Below are 27180 nucleotides of genomic sequence, written 5' to 3'. Positions count from 1 at the left end.
AGCATCGAGAAGGTAGAGGTCCCTGTAAAAAAGTGGGGTGGTATCTAAGGGGCACATTCATCATATCATGAGTTCGAATCCCGAATAGGAAAAATTTGGATTGGATACAAAAATTTCTGAAGATCGCAAATATCACGAAAAAATCGTATTAGTCACGATAATATCGTATTGGTGATCTGAAATTTTCGTACAGAACGATCGTAAACAGCGGGAAAACCTTTCTGACTTTGCTCCTTCTGTGCATGATTTTGGAAGCCTCCCATAGGAATCAATGGCACTCCGTACTTTCGTACTCGGTGCAACAATACAATTGTATTGGCGCACTAATTTTGTCGCAAGAACGAAAAAGTAGCACAAAGTACGAAAAAGTTGCGCAAGGTACAAAAAAGTTGACGAAAATACGCATGGAGCGTTCGAACGCTCTGAGCGTATTTTCACCGATTTTTTCTTGCTTGCGTGCCTTTTTGGTACCCCTGCACGACTTGCGACAAAATTTGTGCGACAAAATCGTATTGACGCGCCGACTTTACGCGACTTTCGTGACTTTTTCATAAGCTTGCGCGAAAAATTCGGAAACGTTCTGCCGCTGTTTACAATCATTCGGTACAAAAATGTTGTGACTTTCAGATTGCCAATATGATATTATCGTGACTAATATGATTTTTTCATAAGCATTTTCGTGATATTTGCGATCTTCAGAAATTATCTTATTTAATCCGAATTTGTCCCATTCGGGATTCAAACTCGTGTTTTAATGAATTGGCCCCTAAGTGTGATGTTAACTAACTTTGCAACAAAATAAACATGAAGTTGGGAAAAGGAACTTAATTCATAGAATAAAAACCAGTGCTTTATTTAACTTTTTGCCTGCATCGCCTTTTTTCCTCCCAGAGGCTGTCTATTTGATCTTAATTTCCAATCCTCCAACCAAGATTACAAATGGACGCCCCTGTATTTCAGAAGATCAGAAAGCAGAGCATCTCTGTCTATAAAAGCGGTAGTTCACCTTAAATTGTTTAGTTTGTTATAGAATGTCTTATTCCTGGCAACTTTCCATTTGGTCTTCATTTTTTTTTTTTTTTAGTTTCTGAATTATTTGCCTTCCTTCTCTGCCTTTTTTTCCAGCTTGTAGTGATAAGAAAAATATTTTGGCAGTTATGGATTTGTGGTGAAATTCTGCATTTTGTCATTAGCAAATGTTTTCTCGAGACTACTGCAAAATGTTGCTGGAAAAAGGCTCCAATATATTCTTTGCAGAAAAAGTCATTGTGAAAGGATTGGATACTTAAATGTAGGCCCAGATATTGTTTGCTGAGAAAGGTTTGAATGACTTCTAAACTATTTGTTCTATTGTCTGGTTGATTTTTACTGCTCAAGTAAACTGGGCTTTGCTACACTGAGGGGCACATTTACTAAGCCACGAATGGGCCGAATGCGTCCGATTGCGTTTTTTTCGTAATTATCGGTATTTTGCGATTTTTTCGGAAAAATGTCGCAACTTTTTCGTTACTAATACGATTTGTGCGAAAAAACGCGAGTTTTTCGTAGCCATTCCGAAAGTTGCACAAAATCTGGCGATTTTTCGTAGCGTTAAAACTTGCGCAAAAAGTTACGCTTTTTTCGTAGCGTTAAAACTTGCGCGAAACGTCGTACCTTTTAAGTTTTAACGCTACGAAAAAGGCGCAACTTTTCGCGCAAGTTTTAACGCTACGAAAAAATCGGCAGATTTTGCGCAACTTTTGGAATGGCTACGAAAAACTCGCGTTTTTTCGCGCAAATCGTATTGGTAACGAAAAAGTCGCAAAGACGCCGAAAAAATCGCAAAAAATACGAAAAAGTCGCAAAATGTTCGTTTTCGAATCGGAATTTTTCCAATTCGGTTCAGATTCGTGTCTTAGTAAATGTGCCCCTGAGTGTGATTGCATTTCTTTATTTGGTCATAGTTTCCAATGTTTCAAGGAATACATTGCAGGAAATGCATGAACACTAGCCAAGTTCTCACATAGTTGGTTCTCAACTAAACAAGTATTTTTTCCTACTGAAGATTTTACAGGTATCGGACCTCTTATCCAGAAACCCATTATCCAGAAAGTTCCGAATTACGGAAAGGCCATCTCCCATAGACTTTGTTTTAATCAAATAATTCAAATTTTTAAAAATGGTTTCCTTTTTCTCTGTAATAATAAAACAGTGCTTTGTATTTGATCCCAACTAAGATATAATTACCCCTTATTGGGGGCAGAACAGCCCTATCGGGTTTATTTCATGGTTAAATGATTCCCTTTTCTCTGTAATAATAAAACAGTACCTTGTACTTGATCCCAACTAAGATATAATTACCCCTTATTGGGGGCAGAACAGCCCTATTGGGTTTATTTCATGGTTAAATGATTCCCTTTTCTCTGTAATAATAAAACAGTACCTGTACTTGATCCCAACTAAGATATAATTACCCCTTATTGGGGGCAGAACAGCCCTATTGGGTTTATTTCATGGTTAAATGATTCCCTTTTCTCTGTAATAATAAAACAGTACCTGTACTTGATCCCAACTAAGATATAATTACCCCTTATTGGGGCAGAACAGCCCTATTGTGTTTATTTAATGGTTAAATGATTCCCTTTTCTCTGTAATAATAAAACAGTACCTGTACTTGATCCCAGCTAAGATATAATTACCCCTTATTGGGGCAGAACAGCCCTATTGGGTTTATTTCATGGTTAAATGATTCCCTTTTCTCTGTAATAATAAAACAGTACCTGTACTTGATCCCAACTAAGATATAATTAATCCTTACTGGAGGCAAAACAATCCTATTGGGTTAAATTACTGTTTAAATCATTTTTTAAGCAGACTTAAGGTAGAAGATCCCTTATCCAGAATACCCCAGGTCCCGAGCATTCTAGATAATGGGTCCCATACCTGCACTAAGATTTATCAGCTTTTCACCAGCTGTCTTGCCTATAGAACCACTCATTTAGTAGAAGCCTAGGTGAATATTGTATAACTTGGGAAGAATTTTATTGCATATCTTAGTCTGAGAAGATGTAAGAAGATGCAATAATTGTGAAAAACTGAGCATAAAACAAAAACAATGAGATTTCTCACCTTTAAGAATAAGAATATTTCTTACATTTTGATGAATGAGTCCCAATACTTCCATATTTTCCCATATTAAATATGTCTTCCAGTACAATTATGTGTATCAAATAGGGATGGACTGAATCCAGGATTCAGTTCAGGATTCAGTTCAGGATTCGGCCAAGATTCGGTATTTTACAGCAGGATTCGGAGTCGGCTGAATGTCATGTGACTTTTTGTCCCATAAACACAGAAGCTGAAAAATCTTCATATGTAAAATAGGATTCGGATTCGGTTCAGTATTCACCCAAATCCTTTAGGAAAGATTCAGGGTTTGACCGAATCCAAAAATAGTGGATTTGGTGCATCCCTAGTATCAAGTCAATTTTGGGAAGTTGAGGAACCCATAGCAACCAAAAAAGGCATTTCCTCCTGGATTTCATAAACTAGACCCAATGTGCCTTTAACTTTCTGTAGTTACTTTATCATGACTAATTCATTCTATGACTCACATAGAACTTTACTTTAAATATGATGTTCCAGAACATTATTTGCAATTTATCATCTCTGACACGGCTATTTTCAGCTTTTGACAAAGAAGGAAGAGGGGGAAAAGAAGAGACTAAATAGAAACGTACATTTTGTAGTGTCAGATCGTTGATGTTTGTTGATATTGCTCTTAACCAGTCAGCACTGTCATGGGCTGTATTAAACTGAAGAATCCCAGAAGAAATCCCATCAAGTGCTAGCAGCTCAAATGAGTTACGTCTGCAGGAAACATGAGCAGTTTTTAGTGAGCGGTGTCAGCCATTAGCCCTTAGCAAAATCAATGATTTCTACCAAAACTTTCTTTTCCAAAAAGATTCATCAAAATACAATATCAAGGTAGCACTTCAGTCTTACGACTGAAGTGCTAACTTGATATTGTATTTTGATGAATCTTTTTGTATTAACAAGTTATATATTTGTTTTCATTTTCTTGTTAATTGAATAAAGAAGAACTAAAGCATAAATAATAATATTCTACATTGCCTATTAACAAAATGTTTTTTGCCCTTTACTTAAGAGTACAAACAGTACAGCTCCACTAACGCAAATACTAAACACCAATAAAAACCCGAACGGCCAGAAATAAATACGCTGTAAATATGTTCTGCGGAAAAAGAAAATATGTCAGATAAGAACTTGTCAAATAATATCCCTGCACAGGTTTATAAATATTCCTGTATTTTATTGGAAACATTTTTATTTTTGCTTGTCTTTTTGGATATGATCTTCTCACTGACTGTTCTTGTAGATGAAAAAGCAATTTACAGCATGTCTGGAAGATGCAAAGTTCCTTTTGTCCTTTAGCAGTATCTTGGAATCTTTAATATGTACTGTATGCCACCCATATATATTCAGATGGGGTCGGGCGGGGGGGACCATTACAGATAACACATAGAAAATTTAAAGTTGATTTGTGATGTTGAAACAGTGCTGGGCATGTAGTTTAATTTATGGGGATAGGTTCTGTAGTTTAACCGCATTAGACTGGTAAAAATGTGATTTGCTACTGGTTTGTATGTTGCTGAAATGAGGCAAATACCGTCTATGTTATTACTTGGCCAACATGAATATTATTACATTACTGGTGAGTATAAATTGCCTTGTAATAGCATGACTCGACTACCAGGATTATCTCATTCATTTAATGAAGCATTTTAGTTCTGAGAAGGCCCTCCGTTTATGTAAACACCCAGTTTAATTCATTTAGGTTGGCGACACAAACAATTTTGACTATGTCTGTTTAACAGATTGTGAAGTTACCATGCACTATATGGCCAAATGTATACTGACATCTGTCTGACCAACATCACATTTTAGAACCAAGACCAGCATTATTATGGCCTCTCTCTACTAAAATACCCTCCGTTCTTCTCAGAAGACTTTCCACTATCTGTTGGACCATCAATGGTGCCATTTGATTTGATTCTGTTATGGGAAAACATGTTTTTTACAAAACACATCAGTTAATTGCCCTTCTTTAGCAGAATGTTGCATTAAAATTAATTTTTTCAAAGAGAGAACAGATTTTTTTTTTTCATATTTCATTTTGAAGTGTGACACGGCCTAGCCATATTCTTAGTTTCCCAGGTGCCCTCAGCCATGTGGAGTGGGAGAAACAATAGGTTACCTGAAAGCAGTTCTAATGTGTAGCGCTGGCTCCTACTGAATGCTCAGACTCAGGCACAATGCACTGAGATGGCGCCTACACACCAATGTTACAACTAAAAATACATTTGTTGGTTCAAGAATAAACATTTAAATAGTAGAGTGAATTATTTGTAATGCACACAATGTAAAACAATATTCCATAAAATTATGACAGAATCCCTTTAAACAAAAAAAAGGGGGGGGGGGTAATAAAAATCACAAGTGCTGTATAAAATGTTTTTTTGCGATTGTTTAGTGCTGTTCACAATGTAATTATGTTTACCAAACATTTATTACATTTCAAGGTGCCATTTTTGTCCCATTGCAACCATATTTTTCCATTAGCAATACATCTTTCATTCCCCCAATAATATGCAAGATCCCAAACCTTAACTTTACTGTTGAAACTCTGAATCTCGATATCCGAGCCATCAATAGTGGGATTGAAAGTGCGTCTATCCATCGCTTCTCATATCTGGCTTGTTTAACTGTCGGGGAGGAAGGAGATGAAGGAGCCTAAAGCATACAAGGAAAAACCAAAGAATAATGGTTTTGAGTCAGTCTATTATTAATCCAAAGATAACACATTTAAGGATTTGCAAGTTATTTGAACATTATTTGCAAGTTTATTAGTGTAATTTTGAACCTATTGTTGCCGCTTTGTTGTACATTTACTTATTTTAGGTCAGTCTGATCCTTTTCATAGGCAATGTACAGACAGGAGTAGTTTAAGAACATATCTGAATGTGGGTGCTCTAAAATAGACAAAAGGGAGAGTTCATGTTGAAACAATTAATTAAGGTAATTGTGCCCAAACTAACTCCTGCACTTAAACATGGTTGCCAATGTGTCCCTCATGCCCTTTTTCGATAATGTTGCACAATTCAACACATGGCAACTGTAGGGTTACCACCACCCTGGACCTGACGGTAGCTCCAGAATTCGCACAACAGGTTGCGCCAGTAGGCACCTAGTGAATCAGATCTGCTATGAAAGTGAAGCAACCCCCATTATGGAAGTGCTAGATGCAACTTTCACATGAATTATTCACATTATTATGTGTAGAAAGCATGGTGATTTGTGTCCACAGTTGCTCTTTGGACACTGCATAATCATCTCATTTAATCAGAATAAGGAGTTTTGGTTTTATTGTTAAATAAAGAATACAACCGTAGGTAATATCCCTATGTATCCAAACAGTTACAGAGCTCCTGAGCCTCATATTTACACAGTCAGCATCTCCAATACCTGAAAAATATGTGCATATATTTTCCTTTTTCAACTTGACTCTAACTTTTCTGTCCCTACAAATCTAAGGCATAAAAGCCATGTAAGACAGGCGACAGAAACTGTAGCTGTATTTCTATTTTACTTACTGGTATTTTTTTGGGAGATGATGCTGAAATAAATTTGCCACTGATACTTAGCTTTGTAGCTCGGGGATGACAGTGTAAAGTGCGCTTCCTCTACAGAGAAACGCTATACAAATTCATGATAAGAAGTTGCATGATTTCTTTTGAGAGACTCGGGAACAGGCGGCAGCGTGATTAGATGCCTGTGTCTGGCCAATTAAAATCATGGAATTTGCAAAGAAAGAATGATATTGAAATAACGAAAGGAAAAAAATGTAAAGCGACAGATTTACTTCATCATCTTTAAAGTGGTAATTCATCTTCAATTTCCCTTTTCTTTAATGTCTTTAGATCCACTCAGCAAGAAAAATTCTATTTGAATCCCATTCTCGGTAGGAAAAAAAACAAGTCATATGAAAGGCGGAACTTTATTGCTGAGAAAAAGAGGGGAATAACCTGAGAATCGGAAATGTATAGAGTTTATTTAAGAGAAATGCGTTAAATACACTTCAGCTTAATACTGCAGGTAAATGTCTGGACATGTATCCAGCTATCCAGTGTGATTTAGAGCTAATGTGGGGATGAGCTTAGATTGCCACAGCTTGATGCAGTCTCAGAGGGGGTCCGTGCCAATAAGGGTGAGATAGCGAACCTGTTGTACTATATTTCACCAAGGCCAATAGCACCCAGAGGGCCTAATTTACTAACAAGGACATAGCACTGTGTGCAAAAATGTCTTTAAACTTGATCTTGCTAATAGGGCACAGACTTTGCCACTTTTCCTGCACCTGGCTACAATGCACAGTTTTTGCAAATTGCTGTGGCTCTGGGTCAAGAGGTCTTTAGTGATGGGCAAATCCATCCCATTTCATTTTGCTCAAAAATTTGTGAAACAGAAAATATTCACTAAAGGCTATTGTATTTGGCAATTGAAATTGTAGTAGGGGTTAGGGTAGGGAGCTAGCATAGGGTTCCTCTGTCCATTGTGCCTGAGCACTTTTTTGGGGGGGAGGGGGTTTATTTAATTGTACAGGTATGGGACCCATTATCCAGAATGCTTGGGACCTGGGGTTTTCCGGATAAGGGGTCTTTCTGTAATGAAAGGTTAATATTAATTAAAAGTAAGTCTAAAGGCATTCTTTTTAAGTACTTACTGCATATCTAAATTCCCAGATCCCTGCTTGCTTCTCTGAGATATGGTGCTGGCAGCCTACAGCAGTGTGAAGCCTACACTGACATCACTGAAATCTCTCTCCCCTTCCTGTAGGTGCCAGCGGCAGCCTTCCTATTCTCTGAGCATGTATGTAACTTGATCCTGTCTCCTGTTCTAAGCTACACATGCCCACCAGCCAATCAGAAGCGGATCTGGCAGAGGGGAGGGAATGAAACACATGTGCAGTATGTAGCAAGGAGGGAAAGGAAGGGAGAATACCTTTTTAGAGATGGCTGCCTGTTCTAGAAAATGTGAAGTAAGTGTGACTGAGTAAATATTTGATTAGGTGAGCCAAAAGTGTGGCGTTTTTACTAAACAATAGGAGGACTATTGGGCAGTATGCTTTTTACATTTTGACTTGCATTCTCCTTTAACTCTGCTAATAAAATTATTTAAACAGTAATTAAACCCAATAGGATTGTTTTGGCTCCGAAGTAATTATATCTTTCCCACCCGGCATGGTTTCGATGCAAAATTCCACATTTCTCCATCAGCAAATTTTTTTTGCAAGACTGCAGTGAAGATTCACAGCAACAGTGGTCTTTAATGTACTGTATTTGGAGTGAGAGAAAAGTTGTGCGCACGTCAGAAAAATTGTAGGAGCGTCAAAACCATTGCGGTCACGTCAAAAACATTGCAGTTGTGTCAGAAAAGTCCCAGTCACATAAAAAAAAAGTCATGCAGTAGCTTAATTTCCCAAATCTTTAGACACTTCACAACATTTTTCAGCAAAGGGAAACAGGACAGATTCGCTCATCATGAGGACTAATTTCCACAACTCTTCACATGTCTAATGAATGCAAATTGTTGGACTGAAGTTAATTCAAACTCATTGCATTTATAAAAAACGTCACTAAGTTTTTGCCTCTAGCTGACAATCCTATTGGGAAAATGGCTTTCAAAGTAGGAGTTCTATTAACTGGTGCATTTTGTTAAAAAAAAAAACAAAAAAACATTTTCCTGTGTCAGAATCTCTTAATAGGAAAGGATTTGAGGGTTTTTGCGGATAACAAGCAGTGTAACACTAGGCAGTTTCACTTATTGGGTACTGAAGCAAATAAAGACATGCAACAAAATTGGTAATTGGTATTTAAAAATTGAACTATTAGGAAGACGCTCATGGTTGGAGTTTTTGGAGTTGGGACATAATTTCACTTTTCAGGTACACTGGAGGACACTATAGACAGATGGCAGGGGATCTTTTTCCCATAGGAAAGCTCAACAAACCTTGTTCCTTAATCTTAAAGCAGCAAGTGTTTCCAGTAAACTATGGCATAGGTCGAAAGAGAAACTTAAATTTAAATTGTCAACATGATGGCACCTTATTATTAAACTAAGCAACTCTCAGAAGTTGCCCAGTAAGGAGAAAAAATGATGATATGTATTGTGATCTAAATCTGGCTCTACTTACTGTATCTCTATTTATAGAATGAAAAAGAAAAAAAGGCATTGTGTGGTGTTTTGTGTGTACGTATTCCATAGACAACAGAGAAATATTGACATGTATGTGCTGTACCCTTGGGATGCATGCATGGAAGGGGCTGAGCATTTCTAAAAACATACTTTAGTCTGTCAGTACATTAAAAAATCCATAAGAAAATATGCTCTGAATACATAGCATGGAGATGGCGAGAAACTTTCCCTGCTCTTGACTGCTCTAGTCCACTGGCATATTACAATTCAGCATTTGATGGTTTATTTTTCCAGCTCTGTGCTATGAAGAACATTATATTGCTCCATTAAAGGAAGCCTTGCACAGCATCAGTTATCTTAAATGTGCCAGAATTACTGCATATATAAAAATAGTTATTGCAAGTACCAAGTGGGCTCCCAGAGATAGAGATTCTCCTTATTCCAAGGCTTCACTATATTGAGTTATAAGGAGAGGAAAGTTATATTAATAGGATTTATCATCTCAGTTCCAATTATAAGGAACAGTATTGTAATCTGGGAAGTGTCAGCCCCTTGGTGAGATCTTCAGAGAGAGAGCTTGTAACAAAGGTAAAAGTTAAAGAGAAATTGTCAAATTGTGTCTTTCCTACATGTAGCTCTCAAATATTATGCAATTACAATCCTATGCCCTCCCATCTTCTTTTAGCCAATAATAGGATGGTGGGAGCTGTCAATAGTCATTAGTGATGTAAATACTAAACTGTGCAAATATGTCCTTTTTTATTTTTACAAAGAATATTTTCTTGCCCTTAAACCAGCTATACATGTAATGTTGTGTTCACATAGGGCAGTGATCCCCAACCAGTGGCTCGGGGGCAACATGTTGCCCACCAACCCCTTGGATGTTGCTCTCAGTGCCCCCAAACCAGGGAGTTATTTTTGAATTCCTGACTTGGGGGCAAGTTTTGGTTCAATAAAAACAAGATTTACTGCCAAATAAAGCCCCTGTAAGCTGATAGTGTGCACAGAGGCTGCCTAATAGCCAATCACAGCCCTTATTTGGCTCCTCCATGAACTTTTATGGTGCTTGTGTTGCTTCCCAAGTCTTTTTACATTTGACTTTGGCTCACAAGTAAGAAAGGTTGGGGACCCCTGACATAGGGTATGAGTACTCATTGTTGGAAATACTATTGAATCATCATTTCTAGGGCTATATCATTATTTCCTAGCATGCTAAAGGGTATAGTTGCTGGGGAAACATGGGCCCTAATGCCGCCCCCTTCACCCGCCATGCTTTCTTTTTTCTAAAGAAAAGTGGAGTTGCACTGTCAGAGCCAGATATGTGGTTTAGCAAGCCAAATATTGGCTATTAATATAAGTTACTAGGAGAGGCTTCATGGCAGGAATGCCCCTGTTTAGTTGGCAAGACTTTGTTGCATGTAGCAGTTACTTATCATCATACCTGAAGTTGCTGTAGTATTTAATAGACCTTGTGCATAAAGAAAACCAAAGGGGCATAAAAATATTCGGATTTGACATTTTATGCCCATAAATAAATAAGCCCTGCATCAAATTTGTTCTAAGATAATTTAAAGCTCAGAGTGAAAACACAAGCAATAGTATGTCTCACATATGAGATGAAAAGAGCGCATCTCAGATTTGTATTAATCTCATAAATTTCAGAAATGTGATGCTCTCAAATTTGCCCCTTTCTCTATCTAGCTAGGAAGGTAGTAATCTGCTCATGTAAACAATTCCTACCACCACCTATTCTTTCTCTTCACTCTACTATTTCACTGAATATTTAGTGCTGACTAGTGTAAATATATCTGTAGGGGAGCCAAAGGGTCAATTCCCCTACTTGTCAGGAAGTCCCATGGGAAGGCGGTGTCTTCAACTGGCCCAGGGGTTTGTAACTAATATCAGCTTCTTTTTGATCTCCATCTATTAGCAGGTGTTAATTCTCTGGTAACCTGGAGCACAGAACCCCAGAGACCTAAGTAGGGTTGCCATCTGTCCGGTTTTGACCTGGACAGCTGGTTTTCAGTAGGACTGTCCGGGTCAAAATGGTCTACCTGGTTTACACAATTTTGAAAACGGAGCAGGATTCTCGAAGATTGAAATTGGTAAATTGGCTGTCGCCATGTCTTAGCCCCACCCCTGGGATGACATGGCCTGCCTCTGTAACATCACTTCTCCGCCCAGTGATGTCATGTCCTGCCTCCCTGCTCAGAGTTCCTAGACAGGAGAGGTGGCAACCCCTAGCCCTAAGATGACCAACAACCTCAGAGAAATTGGGGAGCACAAAGCCTGTGAAGGAGGTAAATGGTATTAAGCTCTGTCATAGCCCACTAGGAGATTGTGAGATAGACAGGTCAATTTAGGAAGAACATTTTCCATTTCAAACAAAAACATAGCCAAACTGAATTTTTCTATTAATAATAAATGAATAAATAAATGAGTGCAGAAGATGTTTATCAGATCCTACATTTGTACTATTAACTCAAGAAAACAAACAAAAAAAGTATTTTGAAATAAAAGTTGTTTAAAAGAGCAACTGCGTGAAAATGTTCTTTATTTGCAAATATATAAATTGTGGTATAGTTAAATATTCTGGTAAACTGCGAAGAGCTGCAGGATATCTTTGTTTTCTTCCAATGTTTAGTACTGAGAGAATTCGGATAGATTTTAGTTACGTTTTTTCCCCACGGTGAGACATCTATAAATAAGATATGGTATCGGAATAATTCATTCACAGCGCATCATGTCTGAGCTCCTGCCGTTTTAACTCCCCCCAAAACACAAAAAGAATTTGTGTTCATCTGCAAAATATGTATTATTTCCCAAGAGCCTGGTGTTTTTCTTGACTCCCGCTCATTAATTCAGACAAACTATTGAGTGTCTTTAGAGCTGATAGCGCACCAAGTCTTTTAATGAATAAACTGAAGCCACTGCATGATTCTGGCAAACAACCAACAAATCCGGACTTTGTGTGCCGAAATGATATGGGCTCACTTAAAGAGCTGAACAGATCACTTGGTACAGAGTATACAGACACACAAACCTATGGCCCAATAGCTGTAGCCCCCCCCCCCACCCACTTACACCCCTGCAACTCTCTGTATGAACATGCTACAGAACTACAATCAGGATTGGTTTAAAAAAAAGGCCCATAAGAAGCATTTTCCCAGGGGCCAACAGGGCTAAGGGGCCCAACATCAGCCATTTTATCTGTCATTTCTTCTAAATGAGGCATCCCCCCCAAAATCGTTCACCACTTGGTTTAAATGTTTTGTTTCTTTTATTTTACTTTTTAACTAGCGATGAGCAAATCTGTCCCGTTTTGCTTAGTCGAAAAATGTCAAAACAACAGGAACATTCACAAAACCATGGAAAATTTGTGAAAGGTGTTTGTTGCACATCTTTTAATTTTCATGTGACCGCACCCATTTTATTGCACCCATGGCCATTTTGACGCCATTTTAATTTTTTTGTTGACACGCAACAGATTTTTCCGCTGTGAATTTTTGCTGAAGTTTCACAAAATAATTCGGTAATGGCGAAATGTGAAAATTCACTGCAAATCCATGCCTGCTGAAAATATGTTTAATTATGTTTAACTTTTTTTTTGGGGGGGGGTTGTTTGGAATGGCAGGAGGGCATTTTCTAGTTCTAGAAAATGCACTCTATAATGTAGAATTTCTTTGAACTTTTCTCTACCACATGCTTCTGGTTGTTGGGGGTCCATTAATAAAAATAACAATAATTAACAGTACTGATTTTGTAATGTAAATTACCCTTTGTGATGTACACAGACATCCCAGTCAAAATGCCCACTCGAGTCTTTTGGTCAATGTCTCCATGAACTATTAAAAGGACACCTAAGAATTAAGAGCCAGGCAGACAGAAACAATTTGACTGCTGGAGGGCAGCAGGGGTCAAAATACCCCAGGTGCCTAAATCTAGTGATACACTCACTAATAATATCATCAGAAACTAAGTTCTATGATTGGTACATGTATGGTTGCCAGTCAATACCAGACAACATCCATCAGTTTGGAAATTGGACAGGTTAGAAACTTTCATCTGTCAATACACAATGTTGAAATCCATTGTGCATTAACAGTGACCTGAGTTCCTCTTCAAGTCCTACTGTTCTGATTGTTTGTGCGCTTTACAAGATCCATCAGAACAATACCTTGTGTGGTCCCTTCTACATACAATCTGTGAGCCAATCAGGTGGAGCAGTGCCGGGCCAAAAGGTGTTCACATTCTCCCCTTCCCGCTGGTCCCCCCTCGGTAGCCGCAGCCGGCAGCAGCAACCTCCCTGCCACTTCTGCCAGCTGCAGCAACACCCCTCCATTCAATTCCTGGTGCTCCCACTTGCCCTTTTCAAAAGTTATAGCAAGCCAGGGCTTGCAGGAGCTGCTCTGCCCGGGCAGATACCTACTATGCATTTACCTGGTTCTGGCCCTGAAGGGGAAAGGTTACCTGGTTAGCCTGTGAAAAACCACTTAATGGGTTTCTGGCCTATGTCTGGTGTATGGTGGAGCCCCTATCTCTCTACCGCTTTTATCACCAATATTCGTTTATCTTCAGACTGATGCTCTTTTATCTTTAGCAATGTGGCCCTTAGTTCATCAAAATAACTATAATCATCCAGCTTTCTAACCTATTTTTTCTTTTTTTAAATAAATGCCTCCCAATTCCAATCACCCACAAGATCATAAGAATTATTTGGGTGGCAGTAAGGCTGACTGCCTGCCTTACTACACAAAGTATCATCCATTTGAGTATTTTTTCATGCAATATTCTGCTACAGATAAACACCACCACCGCCACAGAAAGAGCGTTAATAATTGAATTCAGATACGGAAAATGAAAAACAATAGCCTTTCTATCGAATGGAATAATTTACATTTCAAAGTCCTTCAGCAGAATATGTTGGTAAAATTACAATTTCCTTTTTTTCCTGATCGTGTAAACTGCTTAATGAATAATGTTTTATTCTGCCAAGTGGATCAAGGCATACTGTATGTCTCAACGAGTCTTTAATTACGGTAAATAATTATGAATCTGTGAAGTTGGCAGCACCGTACATATCATCTTGCATGTCTTGTTCAACGTGAGACTTTGGATTACCACCTCCATTTGTCTTTTCCATTGAAACATAATTCCGTTAAAAAGAAAATGTAAAAATCAAAGACATTTGTGTAAATGCAATCGCCTTTGTTTCGGGAGTTATATCATGCTTGATTGTTCAGCTTAATAGCGAATACAGCCTTTATAATAGAAACTGAATAAGGACATTGCCTATGGTTCAGGAGTTACATATTATACTGTAAGCTCAGGCCAGGGCAAATCAGACCTTCTACTTGGAGTCATATAAACAGTAGCCCAAACATATGCCATGGCTTACATTAATATATATACCAAAATGCATTAAAAAAAAAAAGATCAATTTCTGGGCAATGACATTTTTGACAACATTTTGAATGTGGTTATAAAACATTGTGTCTCTTAACCCTGTGCTGATATACACACGGGAGCAAGAATCTTATGAGAATTAAAGCTTTTCCTTTTAAAACTAATTTCTCTGAATTCTCCAGCAAGCCATTGGTAGTGAAATTGCCATATATAGTGATGAGCGAAATCCGCAAATCCGTCCAAAGATTCGCAAGCGTCGGAAAATTTTCGGCGAAAATGTTGCGCGTCAAAAAATAAATTGTCACCCGCGGCTATTCTTTTGTCACCCACGGCTATTCTTTTGGCGCCTGGCTATTCTTTTGTCACCCGCGGCTATTCTTTTGTCACCCACGGCTATTCTTTTGGCGCCTGGCTATTCTTTTGTCACCCGCGGCTATTCTTTTGTCACCCACGGCTATTCTTTTGTCACCCACGGCTATTCTTTTGTCACCCACGGCTATTCTTTTGTCACCCACGGCTATTCTTTTGGCGCCTGGCTATTCTTCTGTCACCCGCAGCTATTCTTTTGTCACCCATGGCTATTCTTTTGGCGCCTGGCTAATCTTTTGGCGCCTGGCTATTCTTTTGTCACCCGCGGCTATTCTTTGCGACAATTTTTGGAGGTGCAGAGAATTTTTCTGCGGCTAATTTTTTTTTATCCGTTTTGTAAAACAATCCGCCAATGGCGAAACGCTGAAATTCACCGCGAATCCATGCCTGGGGAAACATTTCGCCCATCACTAGCCGTATACTATAGTATGAACCAAATGCCTGCACTTCCAGCTGCTTCACTTTCTGCAGTTTATAAAATTTCTGGTATGCTGGTGTCCTTGTTAAACGAGTGGGAGATGTGACAATAGCCTGTACCTATTTATAATGATTGCTTAATTACATGTCATTCCCTAAACTGTGAGGCATTTTTAAAAGTATCTATTTATGTGTACATAATTGTCCAGAAGTGAAGAATCAGCAAAAAAAGGTGAAAAGAAAGGAACAGTGTTCAAGAAGGAGAGACATTGAAAAACCATTTTGCATTTTCTAATGACACAGAACTATGCAGATGCAGAACTACCTAATTCATGCAAGATGTATCATTCTTACAGGAGGACTGGTAATTTGACTGGCAGATTAGATACAATCCGGATATCGGTAAGGTTTTATAGATGTGTAAGATACAATCACCTTTATGGGACTAAGTTAAGTCAATCCTACAAGGACCTAGGGGTACTTGTAGATAGTAAACATGGCTGTAGCAGTGCCAGCTAGCAGCAACACATGTCCACCAGATATTGCCCTGGTTTTAAAAAGTTATAAATTCACGCTAGTAGAAGGAAATGCTTGACATGGGGACTCCTCAATTGACCCTTTGCTTTAAACCATCCCTCTGAACCCCATTGTTACATACCTTACTGAAACACCAAGAGCCAGAAATGGGTAAAATGGCCAAAGCATTTATGGACCTTGCCAGCCTCACCCCAAGGCAATATTCAAAGCCAGAAGAGATCACTACCATGCTCTGCTGTTCCTCGCTGAAGGCTTGAGATCAGTACTATGTCATTATATCTACCACTGAGTAGTGCCAACAGAGAGGATGGCCCCAAACTCTGCTACCAGCAGGAGCTGCATCTCCCACCATGAGAGAAGTTCAGCAGCCCTGCTGCCGCTCCTGAATCTGCAGTGTCTCGATGATAGGAAATCCAAGCAGGCTGTCACCTAGCACAAGCAGTAGTACAACCCACAGTGCAGTCACAGAAGAGAACCTCCTTTTTTCCTCTTCTAAAATTACCTGTGCAGTACTCTGACTCTGATAAATAAAACTTAAAATACATTATCATATATCCACTGTTTTGATCCAGAGGAAGGCAAAAAACCTAGCCTGAAGCCTGTGCTAATTATGCCTCAAGAGGGAAAAAATGCTTTCCTGACCCCAATGGCGACCTGAAACATTCCTTGGATCAAGGATTTGACATTCATTTAACAAAAATGATGCCATGCAGACTCTCACATTTATACTGTATAATGTTACCGAAACCACAATATAACAGTTCAAACAGGAAAACATCCAGATTCTGTTATTAATAGATAATATGAAAACTAGTGATGAGCGAATCTGTTCCGTTTCGCTTTGCCGAAAAATTTGCGAATCTTTGAAAAGATCCGCGAAACGGCGAAAATGTTGTGCGGCAAAAAAAATTGTCGCCCGTGACTATTCTTTTTTGACGCCGGCGACAATTTTTGGATGTGTGGCGAATTTTTTCATCCATTTCACGAAACAATTCGCCAATGGCAAAACGCGGAAATTCGCCATGAATCTATGCCTGGCGAAACATTTCGCCTATCACTAATGGAAACATAAAGAAGACAAACTCCTGGCATTTCACAAAATATACACTAAAGAGGGAAGGGTGGGTGGGATGTTTCCACCTGCTCAGAAGATAAGGAAGTGAACTGCTTCTCTCATGACATCACATCCCTCTCCTTCTCCACCCCCAGCTTTCCTCCCGCCTTGACTCATTGCTTCTCACCCAATCACAGCTACACCTGATTCTGCTAATCTTTAAACATAAACCAGTGTAATCTGGCTGCTGGTCATTCGGAGCCCTTGTCATGTAGCCCCTGTGTTTATAGCACCAGTGCTTCCTTTCCCCTTACAGAGCACTAAGAACCCATGCAGAAATGCAATGCAGTTTTGGTCCCAGTACTCCAAAGGTACTTTATTTAAATTGATAAGACAGAAAGCAGGGGAACAAAATGAAAAATATGAGTATGGATTATTTAGCCAGGGCAGAATTTGTTCAGAAAGGATATAGAGAAGTGTTCAACTGGCAAGACACACAAAGAAAACTCATGTCAAAAAAGTCTTTAAAAGGAGTTTCACCAGTAGGTTTTTGTCAGGAAGGTGGGTAAGGAATTACCAAATGAAAGCCAAGAATACCCAGAAAACAGCAACAACTCAACAGGATAAAGCCATTTGGATACTACCAAGAAGTAAGAGAAGGTACTGTAGCCAAAGTGTCAGGGGCCACTCAATGAGTTATGACCCCCCGGGGAAAAGATAATGACATGGAGAGGAAGATTTATCAAAATTTGAATTTGTGTAATTTCCATGGATTTTTTTACCACAAAAAAGCAAATTTAAAAAAATGTCGCATTACTTATTAAAAGATCTTAATGAACACGAACAAATAAAAAAGCACAATGAATACGAATATCAAAATAAAAAAAAATCACGAAAATCTCTAAAACCACGAAATTAAATAAAGATTGTTACAATTTGCCTAGGACAGCTCCCATCAAGTTTTACGTGATCATAACAGCTTTTAGATGGCAAAGTTTTGTGTTATTGTTTTTCATGGTTTTTGCACTTGATACATTTTGAAAAACTTGTGTTTTCAAGTAATTATTTAAATCCATGATTTTTATTGCTAAAAAGTACGATTTGGGGAAACAAAAAAAAATGCAAACGTTAATAAATCTGGCCCTTATACTTATGTAGCATTTATAAAGACAAGGGATTCTAGGAACAAACTTCAATTAGCAGCTCCAAAAGATTGACACTAGCTGTACAGTACCAGGATAAAATTGTTGTGTGTTCTTGTGAAAAAATATTTTTGTCATTAAAGGCATACTGTCTTGATTTTTATGTTGTACTTTTTATTTCTGAATTACACTATTTATATAGCAAATAATTCACTCTACCATTTAAAATTTAGTTTTTAGCTGTAATATTGGTGTGTAGGGGCCATTTCAGTGCATTGTGCCTGAGTCTGAGCTTTCAGAAGGAGCCAGTGCTACACATTAGAACTGCTTTCAGCTAACCTGTTGTTTCTCCTACTCCCATGTAACTGGAGGAGCCCAAGCTGGACTTGGATTACTAAATATTGAGTGCTATTCTGATATCTACTGGGAGCTGCCATCTTACTCCCTTCCCTTTGTTCTGCTGATCGGCTGCTGGGAGGGGGGGGTATCACTCCAACTTGCAGCTCAGCAGTAAAGTGTGTCTAAAGTTTATCAGAGCACAGGTCACATGGCTGTGGCACCCTGGGAAATGAAGAATATGGATGTGATGTTTCAAAATTAAATATAAAAAAAATCTGTTTTTGCTTTTGAAAAACAGATTTCAATGCAGGATTCTGCTGGAGAAGCTCTATTAACTGATGTGTTTTGAACAAAACATGTTTTCCCATGACAGTATTCCTTTACAACATTTATCATTTATTACAATATGTAGCTATGAAATGCAGATATACCTTTAAAATGTAACTGAATTAAGACTGATTAAGACTGTCAGTAGACCAGTTGGCTCTGGTATCAGATGTATGAAATGTAATTAGTTGGCCACATATGCAGCGTAAAACCTTGCTGTGAATACATTTTAGGCAAATGCCTACTCACTTATTTTACTTCTACCTGTGTATATAATGTAATGTATAAGAAGTACAGCAAAGAAAAATACTTACTGTAAACAGTTCTGCACATATATAACCCAGTTAAAAAGGAATCTATCATTCAGGAAACACAATAGAGAGCACTAAAAGCAATTGGCACACAAGGTTCTTAGTGCTTTCAGCATTAGCAATGTCAGGTTCTACCTCTGACTATATACACACGTGTATAATTTGTACCTAAACTGTCAGCCTCCATTTTCCCTTCAGCCTTACTTTTGTTCTCTTTCTAAATGAAATACACAAGCTCCATCTGGGAAAGATGATTTATGTCTAACACATTTTCCCATACTCAATTCACCACAATGGGTGAAAAAAAAAAAAAAGACCATACAAAAAATGTAAATGATTTATGAGCAATAGTTATTTTCAGCACAAAATAGAACATTTTAAACAAATAACTCTTGGAAATCCTGAACCAAAAAAAAGCTTTTCTTTTACTCTCTTTCTCTTTATTCCCCTTGGGTCGGGTATTCTAGGATGTGATATGTGTAGATTTTTAAAGTATTTACACTGTACAATTCCATTCAGTTGGGAAACAAAACACCTACTGATTTATGTGTCCAAACTACTGATGTTAAACTACTGTTATTGTGCTATTGGTTGGACACCATTAAGAAATGTAATTAAAAAGTTAAGGTTTATGTCAGAAGTGGTTGTCATGAAAATAACCTAACAAGCGTATGCTCAAACATTGGAGAGAAACCGTGTAGCATTCCAGCACTTTATTACTGTAAAGTCCAATGACATCACACAGCGACAAATCGTAAAATAGCAAAGAGGCAGTTCCAAAGTCCCACAGAAGTAAATCCACAGTCTGAAGAAAATAATGGCCGAAGAATCACTGAAGCGGTTGATCCGAAGTGCAGGAATCCTTTCCTGTCTCTCTCTGAAGACTGACTTCCAAGCTCTCTTTGGGGCTCTTTTTATGTCACTGTGGTTCCATCCTCCCAGCAAGCCCCTATTGATTCTATGCAGGGTTGGGGAGACGTATAGGTACCAGGGTAACTGGATTATCTACCTATTGTTTCCAATCAGGCCAGGGCAGACGTGTTGCAGCCTTCGGGTATCAGTCCCTAATCTCATCAGAGAGAAATTACATCAATTCCGCCATTGTTTAAGATAAAACCTGTCACAGTGGTAACCCACAGTATTATATCAGCAGGAAGCATTGACTGGTCACCTGTTTAAAAGCGGCAACGCCAGCCCCCTCGCCCGCAATCGCTTACTTTTCCTGTGCCGGAGAGGCAGTTAAAAAAACATCAATTCTGCTGCTAAAGTTACCAGGAGTTGCTTATTGCCACCCCCGGTAACTTGTGGCATTGGCACCCCTGGTTTAGTTGCTATGAGTAACTCAACCTGGATAAAACTTATGCTTTTTCTATTATATTGCTTATTTATAGCGGATCAAAAGCCAGGTCCTTAATATAGAAGACCTAAGTGGAAGTGGGCTTCTAGTTAATGTCAGGGTGGCTCCTGTTGATTATGAGAGAGGCGGATAGCACCAATAAATTGATTAAATGCTTAGTAACATTTTTATTGCAGGCTTTCCCTCAGTGCTCTTTATTTACCGATAATAAAGGGCACTAAGTGGCTTGAAGCATTGCACTGTGGTGATAGACACACATTGTTATTGCTGGGTAACAAAATGTTACTTTAAAATGTGGAAGAGGCTTTTCCATTGTCCGTGTTTCTGGCCCAGTGTCCCCTGATGCTGATTGACTCACGAGGAGAGCTGACAAATGTACTGTTGGACTAAGTTCCATTCTCCATATCACTGAGTTATGTTTTTTATTTGACAAAGATGTTATTGAATAAATAACAAAAAACATCTCCACCCCCAGATAATCAATTTAAAAGAAAAATATACCCTCAAACAACATAGATCTCTACAAAAATATTGCATGAAACTGTTCATATGTAAAACCCTGCTTCATCTAAACAAACTATTCTCAATAAAAATACTTTTTTAGTAGTATGTGATATTGGGTAATCCTAAATAGGAAATTGCCATTTCAAGTGCTAAGGGCCGCCCCCTGGGATCGTACGATTCACAGCGCAAGTAAACAAACCAAGGCACACATACATGCTAGGCCCCATCAGCCAATTAATGGGTAAAGTTCTGTCTTTTACTCCCACACTACTTCCTGTTACAGTTAGAGCTGCATTATTTCCTGTCAGCTGATCTCTGAGGGGGCACACAGCCCATCACTAAATGGCGGCTCAAGGGAAAGGATGTAAAAGGGCAATATTTACTGATATATATATTCCAGTTTGGCAAAAAAAAATTTTAATAGGCCACTTAATATGGTAAAAACTATCTGTTGGTTTAGTATTCATTCTGAGGGTATAGTTTTCCTTTAACAAAAATATGGTTAAGAGTCTTATTTAACCCTTAATGTGGGAAAATATTTTGCTTGTTGGTAAAGGCCCACTCTAAATGAAAAGAACATCATGTGGGATAATTACGTTCAGCATTTTGCCCGATTGCCCCAGGAGGCAGATTATCTAACCAGATATCTCAGAGATGTAATGTGTTATGACACGCCACGGTGATAACATTTGCTAGTGTGCATCAGATGTATTTACTATAACATGATTATTTTCACAGGAGATTTGCAAGATGTGTGACTTATTGACTTTCTTCAATATTTTATGTATTTAAAGTACATTTACACTGTAAAGGGTAAAAGTGAATTATGGATACATAGTGCGGTCACATAATGTGATTAGATTTCATAGGGCTGCTGGAGTTTAGTATCAAAATGTGTCAAAAAAATCATATTGTGTTTGGGGGCCATTTTGAAAGGGCCATATTTAATGAACTGTTTAGAGGGGTAGTTTACCTTGCTAAAAATAGACTTCTGTATTTTAAATGCATTATTTGTAGCAAAGGGCAAAATAATTCGGCAGGCATGGATTCGAGGCAAATTTTCAGGTTTCACCACTGGAGGATTATTTCACGAAAATTTGCAGTGGAAGAATTCCCCGCATGTCAAAAAATTGTCGCCTGCGTCAAAAAAAAAGTCATGCTATATTCTTGCCGTTTCACAAATTTTTCACCGTTTCGGAAATCTTTTCAAAGATTTGTGAATTTTTCAGCGAAGCGAAACAGATTCACTCATCACTAGCTATGCATGTACTGTACATTCATTATCAGATATTCAATATTTACAGTTGACATGTTGTGACCCTAACACTCATCTGATAGGTCAGGGGTAGGGAACCTATGGCTCGGGAGCCATATGTGTTTTTTTTTGATGGCTGTGTAACACCTATTTGACTTAAATAAGACAAATCCGGGCTAGTAATATAATGGAGAGCATGTGTTACATGCGACACTTAATACAAAGGAATGAGCCTCCGCTAAATGGGAGAATTAATATGGAGCGTTGGTGTAGTTAAACTACAACTAGCTGAGGTGTGTGGTGCAAATAGTAAAAGATGGACGCCAGAGGATTCTTTATGATGCAATAATAACTGGTTTATTTAACTAAGCACAAGTTGAATAGTGCAGTAGGGTATATACTCACAGTCACAGCAGTATAGACATTGGTCACAATGGAAAGTAGCAAATTTGACACTCAAGGAACAGAATAACCCACTTGGAGGATGCACAGAGGATTAGCTGATCCCTGAGATGAAGACCTTTCAGTAGGGAGTGTTCCGGCTGACTGTGGTCCAGGGGCGAGCTTCTAACCTGGTACCTGGCATCTAAAAACCGGTCCCTAAAGAACGACAACAGAGCCGGGGTAGGCTAAACCCTTTTACAACTCCTGGATGGGGCTATTAACTGCCCTTACTAAATAAGCTGACTATGCTCACCACTCCTAGAGGGTGCTATTAATAAAACTGACTGTGCTGGCTTGTTCTCATTCACGGGGCCCTGTCCCCGACTTTAGAAATGGCTGGTTCTCTTTACTGGGGCCTTATGCCTCAGGCTCAATGACGTGAAGCCCAGAGACAACAGCAGCCAGAGAGGAAGACACTCCTCCTTGCAAGACACTATATAGTCTGCAGAGGGAGTGGTCAACCTGGCTAAACCTATTAAGGATAGTGTTTCAACTATAACCTGAGTGTAGAGGGCTCTGCCCAATAACAGTATAGATAAGATTAGATAAGGGATAACACCATAGGGAGCTTAACCCTATGGGTCCCTACAGCTGCATCTGGCTCGCTGCCAAATCTTTAATAAAAAAAATAACGGGGCGTGGCCTGCACTCAGCAGATAGAAGACGTGTTCTAAGCCTTAGAACACGTCTTCTATCCACCGAGCGCAGGCCACGCCCTCCTATGCATCCGGCATCCTTTGGGACCCACCCTACCTTGCCCCGCAGCATCCGCGGCCAAACATATTGTATGGTTCTCACGGAATTACATTTTAAAATATGTGGTGTTTATGGCTCTCTCAGCCAAAAATGTTCCCGACCCCTGTAATAGGATCTGATAAGGTACCTGAATTATTATGTGCAACAGTCTGTTAGTCAGGAGCTCCGGCTGACAGTTGGATAGGCCTTTATTTTTCAATGAAACTGGGGAACTCCTGCCATCTGTGGTCTTCACCAATTCTTTGTAAGTGGTGCTGAAACTTTGTGAATCAGGACTGACAGGGAACCTGCACACTACAAAGGTTACACACTAGGGACAGGCAAAATCGCAGCTGGCAGCTAGAGGTCAGGGCAGGCAGCAAGTAAGTTCAGACAGAGCTCAAAACCCGAGAAAATTTGCAAAATAACGGCTTGAGCAAGGAACCAAATAAATCAGAGCCAGATTGAGCAAGTGTAAAATATTAGAACATGAACATGCTCCAAAGGGAGACTGGGTGGCAAGAGAAGATGTAACAACCACTAACTACTAATGGTATCCTGTATATAAATCCAATGGGAAGTCCATGTGCCTCTCTTTCCATGGAGAGAATAACTTGCACTAACCAGAATAGCATTTACAGCATTTGCATCAGCTACTGTGATCTGAACCAAGGGCACAAAGACTTGTGTCTAAAAGCACTTTGCTGCAAATGAAGGGGGGGGGGGCACTGTTGCTTTGCTCACATTGTTCCTTCCTTCTATCTCCTTCTAAATGAGCCCTCAAATGTGCAGAAATGTTCCACAGAAGAAAAAATAATTCAAGGTTCTTTAGCTTGTGTAAACAAACCAAATATTAGCTCCACTAACCGTACAGTCATTTACTGCTTATAATTTCCCATCCTTTTTGGCATTGACTTCTTATGATTTGCTAAACACAGTTACACATTTCATGCTTCATTACACAAATAAACTGCATCTGAAATATAATCAGGAGAGGGTGTTACCTACCGTATTCGAAATATTTCCATTTAAATGTAATCCGCTATCAAAAAGAGGAGATGATGCTCCGCTGCTATGGTCACTGGGAGGATCCGGAGAGCCTAAAATGGGGAAATGGAGAAAATTAGATTCCATGGTCCTTTGCCCTTTTTATTTGTATTTGTACGGAACCATTGTCCTTATGGAAGGCCAAAATCCTATCTTTCTAAATCAGTATATTTAAGTTTACTCAGTTAGCAGTCAAAACTGACTTTTCATCTTAACTAGTTGTTTTAAAAATCAAATGTACCACACTTGTCAATGTTTATTTTACAAGGAGATTTGACCTACTTGTATAAAAGTACCACCAAGTCAATTTCCAGCAAATATTCATAGATGAATAAACAGATTTAATGAAGAGGTCTAATTAATATTAAACAAGCAGTAAGATACAGTATATTGAGCTGTATTATGCTCCAGTAAACAACAGTATTCAATGTCGGACTGGCCCACAGGGATACCAGGAAAATTCCCAGTGGGCCTTCCTGCCTATTACCATTGGCCTAATTTATGGCCATTCCCTATTTCTCTATGGGAACAAAGAGACTACCGTAAGTATAATGAAGAATAGATTATAGTATGTAAAGATAAAAAAAAACTAGGAAAATAGAGACTTATGGGTATATTTATCATGCTGTGTAAAAAGTGGATTAAAATATTACCAGTGATGTTGCTCATAGCAGCCAATCAGATGCTTCGGTTTGGTTTTCAAGCTGCTGAAATCAAATTGCTGATTGGTTGCCCTGGGCAACATTACCGGTAATGCTTCACTCTATTTTTACACAGTATGATAAATATAGCCCTTAGTATGAAGTGGATGAAAAATAGTTTGGAGAGTGGGCCCATGGTGTAAGGTTTTCTGGTGGGCCCCTGGGATTCCAGTTCAACACTGACAGTATATGATAAGAAAGGAACTTACAAGCTCACAGAATTGTATAAACAATGTGCTACCGAAATCTAACGGGATGGACAAGATTTGGTCCCCCCTCTAACTATTGGTTGTCAGTGGGATTCTAGACGTTGTGGAACATCATGATGTGAGATGTCCAGATGTGGTATTGTATATTTAAAACATTGTAAATAATACCCTAAAAGTTAAAACTGCAGAGGCAAAAGTGAAAAAACTGGCACCGTTTGCCATGTTTGAATTCTAAGAAAAAAGTAATTGCGTCTCCTTAAAACAGGGCAATTGAGCCTCAAAATGTAGTAGCGCTTATGGCAACTGGTGGGACATGAGCCCCTTAATAGCACACAGGCGCAATAAGCAGAGGAAGCCCTTTTACTCCTTGTCCCTTGAACCTAGCAACATATTTCCATTTATATCACACATTGGGGCAGTTGTATATAGTGCTTTTGCATGTAGCAGTTGCACCCACTGAGAGTAAATGACTAATTATGAAGTAGAAATTTGCCAGTTGGTTTATATTTTCTTCTTTTTGTGTTTTCAAATTATTTGTCTCTGTTCTGTGTTATATACAGGCCCTCTCCTGGTCATCCCCTAGAAACTAGAGTAGGCGGGACCCTAGCAACCAGTTCATATTTTAAATTCCAAACTGATGATCTCCGGAACAAAATGTTACATTGAAAACCACAAAGGAACACAAATAAAGGCAAAGTGCAAGTTATTTTATACTTACATTGTCTACATTACACAAAAAGCACATTTTCAAGCCAACAGCCCCTTTAATAGCAATGTCAGAAAAATATATTCTGCTATAAATAAAAAAGAATCTTATGTGTACAGTACAGTTTCCAAGGCACAAGACTTTTTATTCCAATAGCAGCAGGGGGTAAATGCAAAGTAACAGCTTTTTCCCATTACTTAATTTTTACTCTGCTACATTAATTTTTCTTTCATTAGTTTAATTTTTAGAATCAGAACTTTAAGATCATGGTGAGTTATTAGGGTATGAAAAATGGTGACCAGCAGGGGAACGCTGGGCAAGCCTCCAGGACTAATGAGCATAAAAGCAATCTACATAATTAGCATGACCCTCCAGAACCATACCCCATCAGGCAAATATTTCCTCTGTTTGGCTGAAAAGCTTCAGACTTGGGCTTTCTTCTGTCTCTCATGTTAAAGGTCAATGGAACTTAAGGAGCACTGACTCTTTTTAAAGTTCTTTAGAGCATTCCCTTAAGAATATCATCTGAATGCACAATTATTAGGTTATTAAAACAATGATTAGGACTGTACCAACTCCATGGAAAATTAAAGGAGCCATAGCTAAATGCAAGGCAAACAATACAATTTTAAATGGTAGAGTGAATTATTTGCTTTGTAAATAGTATCATTTAGAAATTAAAAGTATACCATAAATATCATGGCAGTAAGAAAAAAGTTGTGCACATAAAAAACGTAAAAAATGCGACATAGTAGCCTCGACATTTTGCTAATATTCTGCTGTTTTACAAATTTTTGACACAGCAAAGCAGGACAGATTTGTTTGTGATTAAAAGTCAGTAGAAGCATGTGGCTTTCAGTCCCAAGATATAGGGGGGCATTTACTAATCCACGAACGTCTGAAAAGCGTCCGAATGCTTTTTTTCATTATGATCAATATTTTTGCGATTTTTCTGTCGCTGTTGCGACTTTTTTGTCACCGTCACGACTTTTTTGCGAATTATCGCAACTTTTTCGCCGCTGTCGTGGAATAATCGTACTGTTGCACCGAGTGCGAAAGTTTCCA

At 38.7% G+C, this 27180-nt stretch overlaps 1 protein-coding gene across 1 annotated transcript in view; it reads right to left on the bottom strand.

Moving 5' to 3' along the window:
* The window catches only part of sntg2 (syntrophin, gamma 2), a 317357-nt gene that overhangs the window by 76679 nt on the left and 213498 nt on the right, over positions 1-27180 (bottom strand). The window contains exons 8-10 of the mRNA XM_031902753.1: positions 24461-24552; positions 5666-5793; positions 3720-3849 (exon numbers count right to left, since the gene is read on the bottom strand). Of these exons, the coding sequence (XP_031758613.1) occupies positions 3720-3849; positions 5666-5793; positions 24461-24552 (350 nt within the window). The remainder of the gene's footprint in view (positions 1-3719; positions 3850-5665; positions 5794-24460; positions 24553-27180) is intronic.

The sequence above is a fragment of the Xenopus tropicalis genome, chromosome 5 (genome assembly GCF_000004195.4).
Source record: "Xenopus tropicalis strain Nigerian chromosome 5, UCB_Xtro_10.0, whole genome shotgun sequence".
Classification (NCBI taxonomy): domain Eukaryota; kingdom Metazoa; phylum Chordata; class Amphibia; order Anura; family Pipidae; genus Xenopus; species Xenopus tropicalis.
Note: the sequence above shows the minus strand (reverse complement) of the source record. Positions and strands in the feature narration are given on the sequence as shown.